Consider the following 17,250-nt stretch of genomic DNA (forward strand, 5'->3'; position numbering starts at 1 on the left):
GTTGTTTATCAAATTTTTCAAAACCGTATGTAAAGGTTTGAAGGGGGTAGTAGTCGAGAGGTGTCTCCAATCCCTGAACACATTAATTGCCCTGTAAAGAACGGTAACGGAATGTCGGACTCTTCAGCAACCTCTTTTAATAGTAAGAAACTTCTTCATGAGGATAAAAAAGTGAAGCATAGAAGGGAAGACACAGAAGTGTTCTAATTCTGCTCCTTCCTTGGGTGCAAAAAAGTCTTTTCCCAGATACGAACCCAAGAAGAGTAGAGAGATATATATGTGTCCTCTTGTAAAGATGTCTAGAGTATCATCCTAAGATCTCACAACCCAGTATAGTCTATTTTTATCACTCCTTTAACTTAATAGTTTTGTTAGACAAAGGTAAATGCTCTGAAATTGGCAGGGGGGAGGAATTTAAAATAATGGAATCTCTTCTTAAAATCTTCAAAAACATAAAAGGGATAGGATAGGAGGCAGCAAGATAAAAAGTATACTGTAGACCAAATTATAGGACAAAGAGGATAATTCAAATACTTAGTGATATTCTAGGTCCAGAAAGCAAAAGTGACCAAAATTCATGGACATACTTATCCTTTTAGAGAAACAGTTTTAGTTACCTTTGACTTTGAGATTTGAGTCCATACTTACCACGGAAGTCAAGCTTTTTTAAAACGGGGATATGAAGAATGGATCTATTGATGTTTGGATGGATATATTGTTGTTTGAAAATTGAGTACAGATCTCTAGCTCTGTAACAGTCTTTTTAAAACATTGCTGGGTTCTCGAGCATTTTTAGGTTCCCTGCAAAATTGAAATTTCCCACATACCCTCTGCTCTCACACATGCACAGCCTCCCCCATTATATCAACATCCCCCACCAGAGTGGGACATTTGTTACAATTGATGAAGTATGATTGACACATCATAATCCCCCAAAGTCTGTAGTTTGCATTATAATTCATTCTTGGTATTGTATGTTCTAAGGATTTGGGCAAATGTTCACTGACATGTATCATGATTATGGTATACAGAATATTTTCACTGCCCTAAAAATTCCCTGTGCTCCAGCTATTCATCACCTCACCAGCCACTGATCTTTTTACTGTCTCTGTGGTTGTCCCTTCCCCAGACCGTCATATAGTTGGAATCATACAGTATGTAGCCTTTCAGATTGGCCTCTTTTACTTAGTAATATGCATTTAAGTTTCTTCTCTTTCTTTTTGTGACTCTCGATTGATTTTTCATTTCTATCAAACAAAATTTGAAAATGGAGCACATATTTAGAGTGTATGACATTTGTTCTATATAATTAAATGAGATTTTTTTTCTGTATAATTAAACAGGTAGATTATATTCCATTTTCATTGATAATAATCAAGTGCTTCCTCTTTCAACCTTTTCTTTTTTTGGTGGTGGGGGAACCATATAATACAATGATTTATAAAAAGTTAAAGGAATGTTTTACATTTGTACAAATGGAAACATTTGTATAGATTTTCAAGCAGTTATACCACAGATTGTTTAACTACCAAACAGCATTATCTTTGTTGCAGAATAAACCTGTCATTTTTAGAGATGTATGTCAGGCAGGTTTTCTTTTAAAATAATTCATTGTAAATGAATCACAAACATTTTATTATCTTTGTCTTCCAGGATATAAAACTAGTTTTATAAAAATTAGATCTTAAAGGATAATGTTTAAGTGGGATGAGAATGATAATAAAAAAAACATTAAGCTTTCTGGAGGACAGTTTGGTAGCATGTATTAAGACCTTTAAAAATAAGAGTATCATATCCTTTGAACTAATAAATAAACCCCTGTGCTGACCTAAGGAGGGAACAGAGACAGAGAAAGATTAACCCAAGGGTGCCTGGTTGGCTTACTCAGTAGAACATGCAACTCTTGATCTTGGGGTTGTGAGTTTAAGCCCCATGTTGGTGGACATAGAGTTTACCTTAAAAAAAAAGATTAACTTAGAACTAACTATACTCATTTCAACAGTACTATTTCTAGAGACAATTTGGAAACAATTTAAATATCGGTAGGGGTGCCTGGGTGGCTCAGTCGTTAAGCATCTGCCTTTGGTTCGGGTCATGATCCCAGGGTCCTGGGATCAAGCCCCGCATCAGGCTCCCTGCTCCACTGGAAGCCTGCTTCTCCCTCTCCCACTCCCCCTGCTTGTGTTCCCTCTCTTGCTGTGTCTCTCTCTGTCAAATAAATAAAATCTTAAAAAAAATATATATATATATATATAAATATCAGTAACACGGAAATGGTTTCTCAAAGTTAGACCGTGGAATGGTATCCCCTGAGTTATAGCCTGTAGTCAGCATGAAATGCAGAAATTTTGTATAGACATAATCCCTTTGAAAATCCCTTAGAGAGGCCATATTGGTGTGTATCCTGTCATAACATATCATAATATATCCAAGAGAGCTAGTTTTTCCTTTGGAGGGGAATAGTTGGCTGTTTCTTTGATTAGGAACTATGAATGCATGAAAAATAACTGTTTAAACATTAGAATCCTAGAACAATAGCTACTTACTAGAAGTTAAGAACTGAGACTTCTCCCATTTCATTCATCCTCAGGGACATGTGCCCTTAATTGGACTCATAAACACTGAGGATTTGTTTTTTGTTTGTTTGTTTTGTTATTTTTAATTAATTAATTTATTTATTATTTTTTTAGAGCAAGTGAGCGGGGGTGGTGAGGGTGGGCAGAGGGAGAGAGAGAGTCTTAAGCAGACTCCATGCCCAGCAGGGAGCCCAACATGGGACCTGATCTCATGACTCTGAGATCATGACATGAGCTGAAATCAAGAGTAGGGCCCTTAACCAACTGAGCCACCCAGGCGTCCCATAAACACTGATAATTTGAATTTATGTAATTTAAGTGTACACATAATTTAACTATTGGACATCAATTCCATTGATAAAGAAACTACAAAATGACTAGAATGAAATGTACCCAAAGTACTTCAACAGTGATTATATTGTGGTGATTTTTGTTTATTTTACTGTTCTAAATTTTCTATAGTGAACATATATTGTTTTTTTCAATTAGCAAAAAGTTATTTAAAATTATCCTGCAGTGTTGAAAATTATGCTGCCTTTGACCTGTCTCACCCAGGTATTGGAAGGATTACTCAGATATTTGCTTAGCTATTATTTAAAAACTGTGTTTGGATAGATCACATGTAAAGTTATGGTACGTTATGTCCTAAAATTTTTATTTTATTTATTTATTTATATATTTTTTTAGATTTTATTTATTTATTTGATAGAGACACAGTGAGAGAGGGAACACAAGCAGGGGGAGTGGGAGAGGGAGAAGCAGGCTTCCCTAGGAGCAGGGAGCCCAGTGTAGGGCTCTATCCTAGGACCCTGAGATCATGATCTGAGCTGAAGGCAGACGCTTAACCGACTGAGCCACCCAGGCATCCCTGTCCTTAAATTTTCCTTATAAAGAGAATGAAAGGGCACCAGGAGGGGTGCCCGGGTAGCTCAGTTGGTTAAACTGGACTCTTGGTTTTTGGCTCAAGTCATGATCTGAAGGGTCCTGAGATTGAGCCCCGAGTTGGGGCTGAGCCCAGAACCTGCTTGAGACCCTCCCTCTCCCTTCCCCTCTGGTCTTTCCCTTGCTCCCACTAGCACATGCTCTCGCACTCTCAAATCAATTAATCAAATCAAATCAAATCTTAAAGGGCACCAGGAAGTCCTCTGATTTTCCTTGGAATAATCACTTTGCATAGTGAATGTTAGGGATAAAAAGGGATTTTGATGACTAGGAAGGACCCAGTTTGTAAAGAGAATAGGTTTTGTTTTTATTTATTTTTTTAAATGCAGCTTATGCATTATATTTAATTTACTATGTACTGGTGCTGATGTCAGGAAAGTACTACATGTTTTGCATACGTAATGCCATTTACCTTTGCAACACTTTGAGATGAGTATCCTTTTTTAATGAACTTTTAACTTTGTTTTAAATATATGTTTTATAATTGAAATAGTTAAAAAAAAAGAGGTAAAACAGCTTACTCATGGCCACACAGCTAAGGGACAGACCTGTGTAATTTTACTGTAAAATATTGCCTCTTGCTCTATGGTCATATCTTTTATTACCATGTATGGTTTTCATCATGCATTCTGAAAATGAATAGCTATGCTCTTAAAGGCCTGTATGTGTTAGCTGATTGCTTTCAGAGAGTAGGCACATTTATTATTTTATGTGCTCCTCTAAGTCCATAGTATGTGGGGTGATGACTAGAACCTCAACTCCGTATTCTCAATATTGTTTCCTTTTGTTTTCCTGTACTTAAAGTAATAAATTTTTATACCTAAAAGGTTTAAGATGAAAGGAATTGGCCAGCGCTTTAATTAGGATTCTTATGATTGGTCCACTTTTACTTCTCAGTGTGGCCCCATCATTTTTGCCACCATAATCCTTATTCTACTCCCGTTTTTAAATTTTTATTTATTTTTTAAAATTCATTTTATTTTTTAAGAGAGAGAACGAGTGCATGAGCGGCAGGGGGAGAGGGAGAGAGAATCTTAAGCGGGGCTTAAGATGCAGGCCTGAGCTGAAATAGAGAGTTGGATGCTTAACTGACTGAGCCACCCAGGCGCCCCAGTTTCCCCTTTTTAAAATTAATTAATTAATTAAATTTATTTTTAAGATTATTTAATATTTGATAGAGCATGAGCAGGGGGAGGGGCAGAGGGAGAAACATATTCCCCCCTCCTCCCTTTTTTTTAAGAGAGCAAGAGATACGGGTGCCTGGCTGGCTCAGTCAGTAGAGCATGTGACTCTTGATCTCGGTATTGTGAATTCAAGCCCTGTGTTGGGCATAGAGCTTACTAATAAATAAATAAGTGAGCAAGAGATAAATGTACAGATTATAAACAGATTTATAGTCATGATTATTTTATGTGGAAACCAAGTAAGCTTATAAAGAGGCCATAGAAATCTCTTCTGAGTTTTATTAAACAACTGAAACGTGAGAGACAAAGGAAAGGCAGTACAGAGCCTTGAATAGCCATCAGAGTAAGTGCACTGATGTTAGCTTAGCTTCTTTTTCCTGTTTGGTCTCTAGAATACTGATGAGAAGATGGGTCTAACAGCCACAATTCTCTAGTCGTCGTTGATACCTACTTCGACCACAGCTTCTAAAGTGGTATCAGAAAGGCAGTTCATTAGTTTGATGTTACCTATAAAATCTTTTCAGTCATTGTGAAAATAGTATTTTGGAAAAATAAGGTAGCATAAATTGAGTAGCGAGAGTACAGGCTTTGGTGCCAGCACACTTGAGTTGGGTTTTCATTTTGTGTTTTCAAACCTGGATTAAAATTTGGCTCTGTCATTTGCCAGTTGTCTGACTTTGATCTAGTTACTTAACCTTTGAGCATCAGAGAAGGGTGTTAATACCTACTCTTAAAATTGTTGGGAGGATGAAGTACCCTGTTGCACAGGAATGACTCTTATCCCAATGCCTGGTATACAGAAAGTCTTCAGTGTTCCCTTTTCTGTCTCATCCCAATTCTTCTTATATGAAGTTTTTTAATTTTTTTTTTTTTTTCCCTATTCTAGGTGGATTGTAGACATGGAAGGTGCACCAGGTACCTTATATGAAGGGGAAAAATTTCAACTTCTATTTAAGTTTAGTAGTCGATATCCTTTTGACTCTCCTCAGGTAACTGCCTTGTTTTTTAAGATTTTATTGTATTTTTAGATTATAGCAGAATACTAAATTAGTGACTTGACTAAATACAAACTTATAAAGAAATCCATTGTAATTATGTGAATAGATTTGTTCCTTTATCTTATCTGAATATAATCAAGATCTTGTGAACATTTTACTTCATTGAGATTAGAGCTTTGCTGCTCTTGTACTTCAAGAACTTAATATTATTTTTTATGAATAGATGTTAGCAGAAGAGGGGATGGAAACCTAACCCAGGCCCATGGGTTGTGGGAGAACTTAGCATTTTGGAATAACTGGAGGCACTTATTCCTAGATAAGATGATAGAATGATACTGTAAGGGGGCAAGTGCTTTGTTGAAAGGAACACTTCTTTGATTTTGCATTGACGTGCTATCCTTGCAGTCTTTTAGTACTATAAAGATAGAATATATTACGAGATGTTAAATATCTAAACATAAGCTCCAAGTCTTATCATTGTAATTTGAGGCACAGTTATGTAATGGGTTAATACTCAGACAAGGGATAATGGTGGTAGAGGAACTTTTTTGAGAGCTGTTAACTGAGAGCTGTTTAACTGTGGTGAATGATTAATTTTTGGAAGTTAGAGGAAAGGAGACTCTAGGATGACTTCCAGATTTCTGACTTGGTGAGATGGGTAAATGAGTTACTAGTGGCAAAATGATAAGACTTAATGCCAGCTCTGTGTAGTACTGCTAGATAATGAGGTTCTGCATCTCAAATACCTAAAACTTCTGAAGTGCTGAAATACGTTATTTTTGAGGAAAATCGTATTCCATTGCCACTTTAAATAGAATATACCAAACAGTGTAGGAGTATAGATGGAAGTCAGTTATTGTAATGTGCTATAAGTACAAGAAATCTTTGTTTTTAATAAAGGCACAGAATTAAATGGAAATGGACTCCTTGAGTTCTGCAGTTTTTGTGTGAGCAGAAAATAAGATTAAGAAACTCATTTTTATCATTTTCATGAAAATAAAGCTAAGGGTTATGTGTTGTCATGACCTCTAGACCTCTGTAAGCATGTGTAGACTATGATAAACCAAAGCAAACATCTTCCTTCTCTCTAGAAAATGATCTTCATGTTTTATAGCCTTTTGACTTATCAGCATCATTTTAGATTGTTACTCCTTGAAGGCAGTGGTATCTCCTTGTCACCTTCAACCTGTTCTGCACTTCAGCTAAGTTTGTTGAAGGTATATGAAGAAAGAATGTGACTCACCAACTCCAGACTGTTGACTAGGAGGATATTGGAGAAGGCTCACTCCGGGAGCCCACAGATTTTTCATCAGAGGAAAATAGTATCTCTATAAACATGAACCAAGTCAAAAGTGTCCTCTAAATTCTCTCCTTAGTATTTAAATCTAAATCGAATATCAAACTCTGAAGCATCATTTGAATTTTATCTTGAATATTTCTGTAAGTTAGAGTGTTTGTAATGGATTCTGTCATATCTCAAATTCTTTTTTTCTCCTTCCCTGTTTTGACTTCTTCCCGCTCTTCTGATTCTTCTGATTTTGGTGCTCTCAGGGTTCTTTATTCAGCACCCCCTCATTCTCACTCTTTTCTCTAACATCTTCAATCATCTTAAGCAGTTAACTCCCAGACCTACAGTTCTGTATACAACCTCTTCTTTCTGAGGTTTAATTTCACACCCTTGTTGGATATCGCTACTTGAATACCTCCAGATGTCTCAAATGAACTCCCATCTTTTCCAGTAACAAAATAAGGAAAAAAAAATTTTTTTCTTGGGTTATTGTCCACCTATCTGCTTGCATTGAAATTCTTCCCTTTCCCTCACTGTTAAATGCAGCTTTTCACGTCCTTTTGCAGTGCTTAAGTCAGTCCACTCTTATCCTCCTGTCAGTGCTGTAGTCCAAGTTTCTATCTTTCATGTGGACTAATACATAATAGCCTCTAGTTCTTTCCACTCCTAGCCATCCATTCACAGTGCTGTTAGATTTCTTTGAAGGTGCAGTTACCTCATTGATTTGCACAGATACACAGTGCCACCACCACCACCACCACAACTATCACTACCTCCTTAAAACCTCTAATGCTTCCTTATTTTCTGCAGAGTCAAGTCTAAAAACTCTTTAGCTTCTCATGTAAGTCCAAACTTAACCATTTCAGCCACACATTACCTCCATGCCTTCTGCTGTGTAGTAATATTTGTATCATACTTTCTGATGTAACTTCCATTCTGATTTTATCTTGTAACAGCTCTAATGAAGTGGTTAGGGAAGATGGATTCATCCTCATAAGTGAAGAAATTGAAGCTTTAGAAGTAAAGTGTCTTGTTCGTGGTTTAAAAGTTAGCTAATAGGATAGTCCAGACTCAAACCCAAGTTACACCTTTCCATACTGTCAATTAGGTGTGAGTACCAGAATGGGGAAGATGCTTATTTATCCAGCCAGTATTGTTCTCTCTAAAAGTGAAAGATAATACATAGAATGATAACTTTGAAAGCTCTGGGGCAGTCTTTTGGAAGGGATTTTGTATCAGTTTTCAACATCATTCTCATGTCACAGTTGTATATTCTAGTATCCATGATTGAGAAGATAACAGAGGTGCTCTAAGTCTACTAATACTTTATAATTATTTTTTAATTTTTATTAATCACAGCATCTATTTGATTATAAAATAATGATAATGGTCTAGCAATCAGTTGCTTGATGTGCATACAGATTTTGGATTTTTTCAATAACTGGAACTTTCCAGAGGTCCATTGCTCTGGGGAAGTGATTAGAACCACTCAAGGGCAGTAAAATTCCTCATTCACCAAAGATTTTATTTGATGAGACCCAACAGCATTGGCACTTATTAGAAAATTAGTCTTTGATTTCCCTGTGCAATAAGCAGTATTAAGTTTATCACTACTTACAAGAGTAGAATTTGGGGAAATAACCCTAAAATAAACTAGTCTCATTGTGAACCTACTACTTCTGTATCAGTAAGTTAGATCTGTAAGACCATAATAAACTTTATAGTTTGCTGGGTTTTCTTTTCCCTACTAATTATAATTAATTTCTCATGTATCTCACTTTACAGTGAAAAAGCTGCCTATCTAAAAGAAGGTGTTTGGCCCAGTCATTTGCTTTAAAAGAAACAATAATGACAGCAAAACCTTTTAATATTGGGAGCAGAGATGAGGCACTTTTCCATCACTGTTTTCTACTAATGTGCACTTACCATCAGCCATACAGAAAATAAAATATCTTTCTGTATTATAGTCTGTTTTCCTGTGAAAGGATACAGGTAAATGATTGGCTGATTTAATGTGTAGTAGACCTGAATTATGTGCCAAATATTGTGCTCTGTACTTTAGAAACGAAAGAGTACAGAAATTAAAAGGTGTTGGGCCTGCCTTTAATAATTGGTTTAGTATTTGGATAGGCAGATGTGGATGCATTCATTCTGTAAGTATTTATCTAGTACGTGTCATAGAACAGACCCTGTACTAGGTGTTGGCAATAATAGTGAAGAAGACCAAATAAAAAACCTCCTTAGGTGGAGTTTGCATTCTTGTAGAAAGAGACAATAAACAATAAGCAAAAACATACAGTATGGAAGATGGTGGAAAAAGTAGAAAGGGGGATTGAGGATGTTGCAACATTGGATAGAGCAATCAGGGAAGATTTCACTGAGAAGGTGACCTTGGAGCAGATATCTGAAAGAGGTGAGTGAGTAAGCCATATGAAGTATGGAAAGAGCGGGTGAGAAAAAATGCAAAGGCTGTGAACCTGGAGCACATGTGGCAGGTCCCTGGAGTGGTATACAAATGAGGGGAAGTCAAGGGCATAGGTCTGAGAAGTAATTTGGGCTGGAGGATCTGTCATGGATTGTATAGCCCATTGTAAGAGTTTTGGTTTTTACTCAGAATGAGATGAAAAACCTTTGAATATTTTGAGCAAAGGAATGACATAATCCTACTAAAATTAAAAGGAAAAATTTGGCTGTTGTGTGGCACATTGACTGTTGGGTGTACAAGGGTACAGGGAGACCAGACAACTCCTGTAGTAATCCAAGTGAGAGGTGAAAGCTAGTAGTGGAGGTTGTGGAAGATGGCCATATTTTGGACTTATTTTATTTTATTATTATTTTTTTAAAGATACAGTCATTTGAGAGAGAAAGAGAGCTCAAGTGGGTGTAAGGGGCAGAGAGAGAGAGTCCTCAAGCAGACTCCCCACTGAGCAGGGATCCCAGGACCCTGAGATCATGACTTGAGTCAAAAGCAAGAGTTGGTCGCTTAACCAGCTGAGCCATCCAGGTGCCCCTGGACCTATTTTAAAGGTTGAGCCAACAGGATTTGCTAATGAATTGATAAGAAATATGAACGAGAGAAAGGAGTCAGGGAAGACTCCACAACTTTTGGCCTGTGCAACTGGATGCACCATAAGTTGAAGTATGAATTGTATGCTTTGGGAGCAAAAGAGAAAGCAATGACTGGTTTAGAATAGAATGAGGGGGCAAAGAGAAACCTGTGTGTACTGGGACTTAAAGCAGAAGAAGAGTTTATGTCACAAGTGGAGCAAATCATGAAAAGACATGGTTTCTTCTGAGATTTACGAGCAAATGTAGTTTTATGTATCGATAAATGGAGGGCTACAGCAGGAGATGAAAAAGGAAGGATGTTTTGGGGCTTATCCAAGAAGAGTCTTGCAATATAAAGGATTTGGAGATTTATCTCAAAGGAGTTGGGAGGTATAGTCACCTCTCCTTCCAAACTGTGAAGTCTTCAAGTTTAGTGTCTTTACCGTTTTTGCTTCTTTTCCTTTCTCCTTCCTCCCTCACATTAGCAGCTCTTCCCTTCCAGATATCTTTGACCTTAAACTTAACCCCTTCCTCTGTCAAAACATCCCATTTGGGGCGCCTGGGTGGCTCAGTCGTTAAGCGTCTGCCTTCGGCTCAGGTCGTGATCCCAGGGTCCTGGGATCGAGCCCCGCATCGGGCTCCCTGCTCCATGGGAAGCCTGCTTCTCCCTCTCTCGCTCCCTCTGCTTGTGTTCCCTCTCTCGCTGTGTCCCTCTCTGTCAAATAAATAAAATCTTTAAAAAAAAAAAACAAAACATCCCATTTGAATGCAGTAAAATTAAAACACATTATCTTGTAAATATCCTGGTTATACTTTGTTTTTAAGCTTTTCAACTCTAATTTTTGTTGAAGAAATTTTAGGCATTTTAGAAATAGGTGGGGAAGTATTTTTTTAGGGGAAAGAGGATACTGTACTTAGTCATGAAACCAATATCCATGCTAAAAGTGGTGATGAAAATATACTTACCTTGATTATAAAGCTTTAGAAACACTGGGGCAAAAGAGTAGTCGCTTTCTCCTCATCCTTATTCCCCTTCCTATTCATGGCACCTTAACCCAGACCCTTTGGTTCTGTTGCTCAGCACTCCTTCATTGCAGAGATCCAGAACCTATTTTCATAGTGTTCTCATCCTTTTATTTGTTGTGTCATTTTCCTTGCTCTTTCATGTGATGGTGGTTAAGCTTTCCAAAGTCTTAAATAACCATTTTTATTGCCTTAAATTGTCTAGCATCTAGGACACCTGACGAGGAGAAAGGGAACAGTGAACCCTGTTCGTTGAAGCCTTGGGGGTAAAGCAGAGGGAAGATAAAGAAGACTGGTAGGCTAGAAGAACACAGCTTACAAAGGAGAGAGAATGGTTTACCATCCAGGGGAACCCAAATTTAGTTTCATTGTATCCAGGAATTTTGACTTTGTAATACTTGTACAATTGCATGGTAAGGGTAATTATGGAAGACCAGAAAAACTATTAATATTGATGCTACTAATACATATTAAGTGAGTAAAAGGGGAGAATTGAATTAAAAACTACGCTAAAACTCCAGTCCCCAGTTACTTTTGTCAAATATTTACCATTTATGCTGGATTGTCTACGTCATATATTATTAATAATTAGATACCTGATTACAACAAATTCTGCTTGTATGTTCAGTTTCTGTAGTTGCCCATTAAGCATTGTCATCTACTTACAGTTTTAATAAGAGAAAGCATTCCCTTATATTGTCCCTGAAGAAATCTTGGTATCCATTTTATATATTGGCTTTTATATTTTATAGCTTGTTTCGTACTGCTTATTCTTGTAATATGTGTTTTGACCTAGTTTGATGCTAAATTAGGTGTCTCACTTTCTAATTAGTTGCAGAACATTAGTCTGAACATAGTAGCATGCCTTCCTTGTGGTCAGATCTCAGTATTGTGGGATCATTCAGTATTGAGCTTGATTGGAAATCCTTATGTACTCATAAATAGAAATTTCATATTAGGAACAGTTACCTAAGCTCCATCCTCTATTTTGTCATTATTGGTGGCTTTCATTCTCAAATTAGTAGTTTTATGAGAGACACTACATTTGGTACCAAAAGTTACCCAGAGGTTGACTTGCTTAAAACTTCAGGTTGGATGTGGGATATGCTTGCTTAACTCCAAAATTATGATACTGAGCCTAGTTTTCTTAGATCTCACCTGCTCTTGAAAATATGCCATACTGATAGGGAGATGTTTGGAAATTTAGATCCATCTGAGTACTGCTTCTAATGCAGACTCTGAACTTCAGGTGTGATTCACATGCATTAGATCTAAGATCCTTTTCTAAAATTGTGGCTTTTTTTCGTAAAACAGCTTATTCTTTAAAATCTGTAGTTCCATTTTATTGTTTGGTTTATGAATATGTGCAGTTCTCTGGTTGTTAACTGTTTATATGACTAAGTTTGAACTTGAATAAATTACTTTAAAAATAAATATTTTAAAATAAAGAAATCAGCAAAGTTCTTATTTATTCCCTTTGGTTTCAAATTCATCATATTCAGTTGTCTTGTTAAATCTGTTTGAGTTTTATCGGCTACTTGGGATTCCCCCAAAAAAGTTTTTTAATTCTGAAAACAGGTAATCATCTCTTAAGCTTTCAGACCCTGCTTGGCTGCATTAAAATAACTGAAATGTCCATTTCCTCCTTTGGATTGTACCATGTGTTAAATAAATGAGGATGGTTAAAAGCATGATCTTGAAGTTCAGCCTTGGTTACTTTCCCCATCACATGCAAAGAACCAGAATTGCAGAGTTTACATCAAAACTGTCTGTGGAAACTGCTTACCAGCCTTTTTACATGAATAAATTGTTGAAAAAAGTTTTTTCTTTTATTTCAGGAATTCATCTCTGGCATGTAAACTCAGCCTTTCCATGTTTAGACAAACTTCTAAAATTCTGTATCTGGCAGGTTAGGCCCTAGGGGTTACCTATAATATGTGCAGCTAATTGAGCCCTCTGTTTGGTTGCTGAAAGTTTCAGGCTGGCTGTATTTGCCCTGCATGCAGCATGTTAAAAAGCCCCAGCTTTTTTTCTTTTTTCTTTTTTTTTTTTTTGCTTTGCTTTGCTTTCTTTAAGGTTTACGGAGATCTGATTTCTTTTTATTTCAGTCCCCTCAGCCTTCGAAGCTGTTTCTGTCTCGATTTCTGGCTCTCTTCGGTGCTTATCAGTGTCTGCTGCTCCTGCTGGAGGTGGCTTCTTCTGCTTTCCATCCCTTTTCCTCTCGCCTGGTTTCCTTTTGCTTCGTGGTGACTTCTTGGCTCTCAGGCCAAGTGATTTAGTTCATAATCTGTTCTCTCCAAGAGCACTATTGCTTTCCTTCTGCTTTGTGAGTTGGCTAGTCAGAGCATGTTGTGATAACCTTTGTATTTTGCTGTCTGTGTATTTTCCTTGATGGTTGCTGATGCATTGATGAATTTTTGCCAAAGAAGGTAACTTGGCAGTTCTTCCTTTTTTGGCACTTTCAGAGCACTATTCTGTGTGACTTTTTAAAAAGGAGACCTTACTGGAAAAGAAATATCCTTTAAAAAATATTTGTGGCCAGGGGATAAGGTCTTGGGCATTGTTTGTATTCTTAAGGAAAATATCCTACTGGTCAAATGGGATTTTGTGGCAGAGTGAATACCGCAAAGCAGATGCATGTTCTGCGAGATTTGTAAACTCCCACTCTAGACATCTGTAACACATTGTGGGAATATCAAATGTATAGAATAAACTACATGTTGATAAAAAATAAAATTTACAATAATTGTGGATAGACTCAAAGTACAGAGCTGCGAGACCATTTAAGCAGTCAGTTCCTTTTGCAGAGCAGCCCTTTTTTAGCAAAAAGTGATGAAAAGGATACTAGCACTGATAGATAAAATTGAGATAAATGATAGGCTTCAAAAACAGCTGTGCTAAAGTAGGGGATTGGGTTCTGCAATCAGGCAGGGCAAATAACGTGATATCCCTTATTTTGAGACTTATTTTAGTTTTAAGCTTTATTTTAGCTCTTTCTAGGTGGGACTGGAGGGTGCATGACCAAAATTTAAAGAAACAAAAAATATGCAAGTGTGTAAAGTCATTCCTTTGAGGAAAAAAGTTCCTTTTGTTTTCTTGTATTAGCTTCAGCCAAGGAAACAAGTTCCATATGTTAGTAGTATATTTGAGATATTAGAGGACTCCTACTTATATGAAAGAGTGCTTTGTTAAAATGTAAATATTTGTGAAATTGTAATGAAGTCAGATTTGTAGCTAGATACTTGAAAATAAAAGCAAAAACCCAGTTTATGGTACCTTTCTGTAAATGTCCTATATTAAATGCTGACATACCTTACTCTAGCCACACTTATTTCACTGGCTCTCTTTTTTGCTCTTATATAAGGGGAAAGTACTTACGCCTAGAACAATAAATACGTCATCAGTTTCTGACATAACTGAAGGTGGGGTTTCTTAGTAAGATTTTGCTGTATTCAAGTGAGGCAGTTTTAGGGCTAAGAGAGATACTGCAAGTCTCGTTTGGGAACTACTGGTTTATATTTGACAAGCTTTATAAAAATCCCATCATACCTACTGAATCAGTATCTGTGAAAGTGGAGCTTTCGCATTTATATATATATATACATTAAAGATATTATTTGACGGATAGTGAGAGCAGGAACACAAAGCAGGGGGAGTGGGAGAAGGAGAAGCAGGCTTCCCGCTGAGCAAGGAGCCCAATGTGGGGCTCGATCCCAGGATCCTGGGATCATGACCTAAGCCGAAGCAAGACGCTTAACGACTGAGCCACCCAGGCGCCCCTTGCATTTATATTTTAGCCAGATCTTCAGGTGATTTTTTTTAAGGTTAGGAATTAGTAATTACTACTAGACAACAGAGTAAAAATGTTAGATCTTACTGCAGTATAAAATTCACATAAAGATTGGTGGATTAATTTTTATATCAAAATAAGTAATTTTTTATGAAGTAAAATATAAACATCCTTAAATATTAGACTTCTATGTCTTTGTCCTTTACCCTACTTTGGGCTGTGCTTACAGATTGTTTGGGATGTATGAATTCACTCTTCTGCCTGTTCAGATGCTTAGGGTAGATATGTTTAAGAAACACTACTATTGGGATACTTAATGAATTATTAGGGCAGGGGAAGGAATAATAGTTTTATTATCTTTCAAAACAGTGCTGAGGCAAGGTGGAGAAAGGAAAAACTGTTAGAAGAATTGAGTAGAAGAAAAGGCAGAGAAAAACTTGACTCATTCAACCTTTGTTTTTTTGTGTATAAGCACATAGTTACTTGCTGATCAGTAAGTAGTTATTTGTACCCATGATAATGGACGAGCCAGTTTAGAGGAGATGGTATATATAAGTTATTTCCTTTTACACGTAGCACCTTAGGTGGTAGCATTGTTACAGGTGGAAGGGGGTGTTCCTGTCGCCTGTAATTCATGTTGTCTCAAAATTGAATACTTTTGTATTTGTATATGCAGAGAGCAATGAGTAGAATTTGAAAAAGCATTCTTGATACAGTTTTCTTTACTGGGCCAAAAATGCATGGTAATTTATAAATTTTCAAAGGGAATTTGTGAAAAATAGCTGAAATAAAAAACAGATGACCTGGATTTTTTCCCTGTATGTACCATTTCCTACGTGCTCATTCACACAGTGAAACCAGTACTTTGTGGATTGATAAGAATAAACAACAAGCGGTTGTTTATCTTGTTTCTGGCACTTATTTTGTTTGTTTTTAATTCATTTTTAAAATAATAAGTTCTGTGGAGAATATTTTATTTCTTGGTAATACAGAATATTTGAGTGTTAATGGAATTTTATTCTTTCTTAGGTCATGTTTACTGGTGAAAATATTCCCGTTCATCCTCATGTTTATAGCAATGGTCATATCTGTTTATCCATTCTAACAGAAGACTGGTCCCCAGCGCTCTCAGTCCAGTCAGTTTGTCTTAGCATTATTAGCATGCTTTCCAGCTGCAAAGAAAAGGTAGGACTTCTCAGAATTATTCCAGGTAATATCTCTTTTTTTAGTTTAGGTAGAAAAACTATTATAATACATAATTTATGTGAAGGAAGGACTTAATGCCTTTTATTAAGAAGTTATAGGTAATATGTTTAGTAATAGATTAGAAAATTATTTTGATAATCTTTCATTCAACATAGAAGTCAGACATTGTTTTATATTTCTTAAACAGAAAATTTCTGCAGATGTTCTTAAATAATCTGAATTTTATTTCTGTAAGCACACACAAGGCAAAAGTGTATAAGAAATTCTCATTTCTAGATTTCACAGTGGAAAGTCCCAAGAGCAAGTTTCATAGTTCCCTTCTCCCCTCTGCTGGCTCCCACCCTTTCAGCCTCTTTTAGGGAGTTTCCCAGGAACCAGAGCTTTCCTATCATACTAATCATCATGATTAGGTTGAAAGAGGAAGGTTAGAATACCAGTAGAATTTTCAGGACTTTTACTCTAATTCTCCTTTTTAATCCACAGATTCTATGTGAAAATACCAGAAAGAAAAATCACATGAGTTAAATTTAGGATACCCTCTTAAAGTATCTAAATCCTGTGTGCATTTCTGGCCCTCTTGTCATTTCTGCCTGAGGGGCAGTGTGTAGCACAGTGTTCATGTATTTCTATATTTTAAAGGCTCTTTTCTTCATGAGGGTTTCCTTTTGTGTTGGGTCTAAAGGAGAAACAACCTTACCTTACAGATTAGGGATCTGTGGGGTTATTATAGCAGTTTTTCCCCCCTGTTTTCTCGAAATTGAACTATCATTTTTACTATATTAGTATTTAGAGAACTTTAAATTAGTATTTAGGAACTTTAAGTAGTTCATATTTAAATGATAGGTTATCTAGACTCTGAAACACTCTAAGCCACTGTTTGCAAAGTGAGTTTCTTGAAATGTTAGTTTCATAAGAGGTTTCTTGGTGTTAGGTTTAAAAAAACAGGTTTTTTTTGTTACAAGAAGCATGGGAAGTAATGGTTTAAATTGTATTTTTTTAATTATGGCATTAAGAGCATTAATATGCAATTTTATATACCATATAAGAAAGAAAAAACTTCTGTCAGTTAAACGATGACACCATTATTTAAAAGGCATGTATCCCCATTCAGGAATATTAAAATGTGCAGAAAAACGTACATCTTCGAATAGATGAAATAGGGTACACATAATCTAATTGTAGTATGACTTTTAAA

At 36.4% G+C, this 17,250-nt stretch overlaps 1 protein-coding gene across 2 annotated transcripts in view; it reads left to right on the forward strand.

Annotated features, from left to right (window-relative positions):
• The window catches only part of UBE2W (ubiquitin conjugating enzyme E2 W), a 74,629-nt gene that overhangs the window by 39,963 nt on the left and 17,416 nt on the right, over positions 1-17,250 (forward strand). The window contains exons 3-4 of one of the 2 annotated variants that reach the window (XR_013447851.1): positions 5,589-5,691; positions 15,879-16,059. Coding sequence is in view for 1 of the 2 variants with exons in the window: in XM_036065339.2 (XP_035921232.2) it covers positions 5,589-5,691; positions 15,879-16,034 (259 nt within the window). In the remaining variant the exon portion in view is untranslated. The remainder of the gene's footprint in view (positions 1-5,588; positions 5,692-15,878; positions 16,060-17,250) is intronic. The other variant, XM_036065339.2, reaches the window with a different exon arrangement.

The sequence above is a fragment of the Halichoerus grypus genome, chromosome 5, assembly GCF_964656455.1.
Source record: "Halichoerus grypus chromosome 5, mHalGry1.hap1.1, whole genome shotgun sequence".
Classification (NCBI taxonomy): Eukaryota; Metazoa; Chordata; class Mammalia; order Carnivora; family Phocidae; genus Halichoerus; species Halichoerus grypus.